The 6,095-nt window shown below is 39.2% G+C and overlaps 1 protein-coding gene across 1 annotated transcript in view; it reads left to right on the top strand.

The window, feature by feature from the left end:
- The window catches only part of SMARCC1 (SWI/SNF related BAF chromatin remodeling complex subunit C1), a 136,069-nt gene that overhangs the window by 42,323 nt on the left and 87,651 nt on the right, over positions 1-6,095 (top strand). The window contains exon 10 of the mRNA XM_081805583.1: positions 2,210-2,331. Coding sequence (XP_081661709.1) covers positions 2,210-2,331 — 122 coding nt within the window. The remainder of the gene's footprint in view (positions 1-2,209; positions 2,332-6,095) is intronic.

A 6,095-nucleotide genomic window follows, 5' to 3' on the forward strand; every position in this document is an offset into this window, starting at 1 on the left:
CCCTAAAGATTTTATTTATTTATTTATTTATTTTTTAAAAAAGATTTATTTATTTATTTGAGAGAGCGAGAATGAGAGAGAGTACATGAGAGGGGGGAGGGTCAGAGGGAGAAGCAGGCTCCTCGCTGAGCAGGGAGCCCAATGCGGGACTCGATCCCGGGACTCCAGGATCATGACCTGAGCCGAAGGCAGTCGCCCAACCAACTGAGCCACCCAGGCGCCCCAAAGATTTTATTTTTAAGTAAGCTCTACACCCAGTGTGGGGCTCGAACTCAAAATCCCAAGATCAAGAGTCATACGCTCCACTGACTGAGCCAGCCAGGCGCCCCTATGATTTTTTTCTTTAAAATTAGACTACTTAGAGAGCTACTTAGGAACCATTAACAGATGTTATATTTGTAAAAAGATGTCATCATTTAGTGTAAATACTATTGTGTGGTAGTGAAAGAGACCGAAATAAAAAGCCAGACAGTCGACATGTAGATTTTTTTTTTTTTTTTTTATGCCAGTGGCTGGGGGTATCTTGAAACTAAGGCCAAGTCTGTTGTAAAATTGAACCCAAAACTGGTTAGAAGTAGTTACTCTTAACAGCTGGTCCCATAATGTCATCCCATGCGTTTCCCCTCATTCTGATAATTAAATCATAGACTATTGGCTTTTTTTAATTGCAGTGCCAGTCTCTCCCTGGTTTTCCTGAATAAAGGAAATTTTTTGTGTTATAATTGAGTCTGTGAAATCTACATCTCAAAAACTCATTAACCATGAGCATATTTTTTTACTAGCTCCCCTGATTTGGGAAATAACATTTCTTACCTTTGTCATCAAAATTGTTTCAGCATCATTTAATTAACAACCAGAGTTTCCATGGGGCTTTCATACATTACATTTTTTTCTATATTCATTGATCTTAAGGAAATTATTGTCTTAAGTTTCTAGGCAGTAACAGTAGATCCTCACTTCAAATACTGTAGCACAGGACATTTATGATGAATTAACTTAAAAGGTAGAAATTAAACTATGGAGCCAGTATGAAAGAGTACGATTCAAAATTTGACTGGTTCTTAATAGAAAAAAATTTCATAAGAATAAAGACAGTAAAACACCACAGATGAAAGCTTGATAGATATAATGGTCTAATAGAAAATGGGAAAACATGTGAATGTCAAAAAACTTTCTTCCTGTGGTATTCTTGATAAAAATGTTTGATCAGAAGTTAATTATGAAGAATCAGTAAGATAAATAGAGATTGTTAGATATTGCATAAGTAATTTGGCCTGGAATTTTGAAACATTTGAATGTCATAAAGTACCCCCCTCAAAGGGAGGCAGGGATTAAAGGAAGCTAAAGAGATGTGAGTATCATATAATGTGGATTCCTTGATCAGGTTCTGGTTTGGGGAGAAAAATGTATAAAGGGCATTTCTGGGTTAATTGGAAACATTTGAAAGTAAACTGTGTATTACATGATACTTTTATTTAAGAGTAATTATTATTATTCTTTACTGGTAGCATAAGAAATGTTCTTGGGTTTTGACCCAAAGCAATGATTTTGAAATTACTGTTTTAGCCAGGCAAGGTTTTTAGGTGGAATCATTTGTAAAACCTCCATAAATCTGATAAAAATCAGAGCTTATAGTAGTGAAAGTGATTGAGAGTCTAGGCCCTCAAACTGGGTTTTCTGGAGTTATACCCTGTTTACAACTTACCGGCTCTGTGCATCATTTTCTCATCCATAAAAGAGGTGATAATACCTGCTGTTTATTGTGAGGAATGAATGAGATAAGGTGCATACGGCCACTAGCAGATACTTACTGATCAATATTTGGGGTAGGGGAAGGCGTGTCACTATGCCTCATTAGTGTCCTTTAGTCACCTTCTTATAAATAACTTGAGAACTAGTAATTTAGATTTGTGACCCTAGGATTAGATAAAACTGGCCAAGTAAGAAGCAAGCTGTTGTGGGAAAAGTTCTGGGCCTTCTCTGAGTTGATTCCCTCATCTGTAAAAGGGAGGAATCTGCTATGTCATCTGGACATCTTATGAAGGTACTTTAAAAACTGAAAAGGCTGTTTTTATTTGAAATTTGTTTTTCCGAGCCTTGAAATTGGATCAGATAGCTTCATTTTGTGCCCTAATATGAGAAGTTTGAAAGCTGTTATTTATGTCTCTGCAGTTCTCTGTTTCTCTAAACTCTGGCTTCTTTTCTATAGGAAGATGAAGATCCTAGCAAAGGTGATCAGAGTCGCTCACTTGACCCTGGAGAAGATAATGTGACAGAGCAGACCAATCACATTATTATTCCTAGTTATGCATCATGGTTTGATTATAACTGGTGAGTGGGCCATGTACACCTGTGAGTACAGTACTTAGGTGTGGAAGAACTTCCTGCCCAAATCCCTTTGTCGCTAATCACTGTCAGATTGGATGAAGGGAGATGGAAAGTGATTTTATTTTCACTTTGGAATGTGTTCTTCAGAGCAATTTAGGGATTGCAGCTAAATTGTGTTGTACCTAGGGATTGTAAAATTTTGTCAGCTTAGACTTAACTCATTTAGAATCAGTTACAATTCAGATGGGCAAATAATTGAATATTTAATAATTTTGAAACATTATAATATGATTTTAAAATATTAGGGGTGCCTGGCTGGCTCAGTTGGTGGAGCATGAGACTCTTGATCACGGGGTTGTAAGTTCGAGCCTCACACTGGATGTAGGGATAACTGAAAAATTAAAAAAAAAAATTTTTTTTTTTTTAAAGATTTTATTTATTTATTTGATAGAGAGACACAGCGAGAGAGGGAACACAAGCAGGGGGAGCGGGAGACGGAGAAGCAGTCTTCCCGCTGAGCAGGGAGCCCCATGCAGGGCTCGACCCCAGGATCCTGGGATCATGACCTGAGCTGAAGGCAGACGCTTAACGACTGAGCCACCCAGGCGCCCCTCCCGCAAAAAGAATCTTAAAAAAAACCACATTAGGGGGCTCCTGGGTGGCTCAGTCGTTAAGCGTCTGCCTTCGGCTCTGGTCGTGGTCCCAGGGGCCTGAAATGGAGCCCCTCAGTGGGCTCCCTGCTCAGCGGAGAGCTTGCTTCTCCCTCTCCCTCTCCCCCTGCTTTGTGTTCCCTCTCTCGCTGTGTCTCTGTCAAATAAATAAATAAAATCTTAAAAAAAAAAACACTGAAGAAGTAAATTTTATTTTCTTTTATTATTTTTATTTATTTATTTTTTAAAGATTTTATTTATTTATTTGACAGACACAGCGAGAGAGGGAACATAAGCAAGCAGGGGGAGTGGGAGAGGGAGAAGCAGGCTCTCGTGGAGCAAGGAGCCCAGTGTGGGGCTCGATCCCAGGACCCTGGGATCACGACCTGAGCCTAAGGCAGACAACGACTGAGCCACCCAAGGCACCCAAAAAAAGTAAATTTTAAAAAGAACTATTCTCACTACCTAGTAATGGCTTCATTTTAATAGGAATTTTTTTTTAAGTGAGTTCTACACGCAGTATGGGGCTTGAACTCATGACCCTGAGATCAAGGGTCACATGCTTTACTGACTGAGCCAGCCAGGTGCCCCAGTAGGAAATATTTTTAACATTAAGAGGCTTTTTACATATAAAAAGTTCAAGAATGAGGTGCCTGGGTGGCTTGGTCGGTTAAGCGATCCCCGGGAGTCCTGGGATCAAGCCCTGCAATCAGGCTCCCTGCAGAGGAGGGAGCCTTTTCTCTCTCTAGCTCTTTCTCAAATAAATAAAAAAATAAATCTTTACCAAAAAAAAAAAAAAAAAGTTCAGGAAAACACCTTCCTCAGCATCTTTTTTTTTTTTTTTTTTAAAGATTTTATTTATTTATTTGACAGAGAGAGAGCGAGAGCAGGAACACAAGCAGGGGGAGTGGGAGAGGGAGAAGCAGGCCTCCCGCTGAGCAGGGAGCCCGATGTGGGACTTGATCCCAGGACCCTGGGATCATGACCTGAGCCGAAGGCAGACGCTTAACGACTGAGCCACCCAGGCGCCCTTCCTCAGCATCTTCCCTGTCATTTACCACAACCGTTTGGCATCATTGGAGCGCCGTCCTAGATATATTATTTGTTGAGTACTTACAAAGTGTGATTATTTCATATCAAGCTGATTTTTATTTTTAAACATATGTACCAGAACTTACCCCTCCAAATAGTTAGCTTCTTTAAGGTACTTTCATTGGAAAGTTGTACACTTAACTCTAGTGATGTTGCCCTTACTTGGAATCCTGTGGTCTTATTTGGATCTATTGCTTGCTCTCAATTGTTACACATTATCATTCTTTAAAGATAAATGTGATTTTATGTATGTGTGTCTTTATACATATATGCATCTTTATACGTGTATATATATAAAGAATATATATATATATTCTTTAGAAGCCAATTTAAAAGAATAGGGTGGATGATTCACTTGGAACTATACCTAATTTTTTTCTAAAACCCACAAAGTATGACAGTAATACTGAGACTTTTCTGCATGCCTTTAAGATGAACTCTGAATGCTGTTCCTAAATGTTTTGAATAAATAGAACCTGGGACAGAATAAGTATATAGCTCTTCTTTGAAGGTCAGTCTTCATTACATTGATGATGTATTTTTATTTTTATTTTTTTAATTTTTTAATTTTTTTAAAGATTTTATTTATTTATTTGACAGAGACACATCGAGAGAGGGAACACAAGCAGGGGGAGTGGGAGAGGGAGAAGCAGGCTTCCCGTGGAGCAGGGAGCCTGATGTGGGGCTCGATCCCAGGACCCTGGGATCATGACCTGAGTGGAAGGCAGACGCTTAACGACTGAGCCACCCAGGCGCCCCAACATTGATGATGTATTTTTAAATTTGGAAGTGTCTCAGTCTCACTGTTGGTAATTGTGATTACATGTTCGAGTTCAGAATGGTTTAAAAGGACACACCAGAGAAACTAGCGTTCTTTTCCTCTAAAATTAAAATAAGTAGTCATAACAGTATATAACTTGGTAGGTTTTTATAGGTTGCAGAAACACTCATTTGCATCATGACCATTGCATGTCACATAGCTTGCTCTTGCTCTTACGGACAGTGGAGGTGTAAGTCACATCCCTATTTTATAGATAAAGACTAGTACTGTGTCAGTGGAAGTGTTCCACTGTTGCAGTGGACAACTGGAAGAACTCAAGTTTTCTGATTCTGACCACCCCACTTCCAGACTCATTCTCAGAACCTAAGGAATCAGCTGCCAGCAATTCAGAAAAGAAAGTGCTTGGGGTTAAACATTCATGTGTGTTTTGTTCTTGGTGAATACAGAAATTGTGTTCTTTGTGGGCTTCCTAACCTTTAACAATAAAACAATGAGAGGTATATGTGAACTATATAATTAATTGCTTACAGCTATTTTTATAGTAAAACTTGGAAAGTCATTACATGTAACTATATAGCGTTAATTCATCTTAGAAATTATCTTCCTAGAAGTTTTCAGGTAATTCATTATATTTATTGTATTTGGCAGTACAGATCCTGTTCAAACAATTTAAATGTTCCCAAATGATGTAAGAGTGAATGCTTTTTTTTTTTTTAAGTAAACTCTGTGCCCAACGGCGGGGGGGCGGGACTCGAACTCAGGACCCCGAGATCAAGAGTCACATGCTCTGCTGACTAAGCCAGCCAGACGATGCCTATAGTTACATTCACAGATTATTGATTTGCTCTTCCCTGCATAACGAGTACATGTTGCATATGTGGAAAGCCACTGAGAAACTAGAAAGTGTCATCAGTAAAAACATTGATTAGTATTAGTGTCAAAACCTTTGTACTAGATACACAGTTGGGTCATTTGTATAGTGCATTAGGCCTGAGTTTTATCTGGTCTCTATAGTGCTTATCACCTGTTAAGATTTTATAAAACTGGGCGCCTGGGTGGCTCAGTTGGTTAAGCGACTGCCTTCGGCTCAGGTCATGATCCTGGAGTCCCTGGATCGAGTCCCGCATCGGGCTCCCTGCTCGGCAGGGAGTCTGCTTCTCCCTCTGACCCTCCCCCCTCTCATGTACTCGCTCTCTCTCATTCTCTCTCTCTCAAATAAATAAATAAAATCTTTAAAAAAAAAA

Source organism: Leptonychotes weddellii, chromosome 1, assembly GCF_054177405.1.
Source record: "Leptonychotes weddellii isolate Sample4059 chromosome 1, ASM5417740v2, whole genome shotgun sequence".
NCBI classification, from domain to species: Eukaryota; Metazoa; Chordata; class Mammalia; order Carnivora; family Phocidae; genus Leptonychotes; species Leptonychotes weddellii.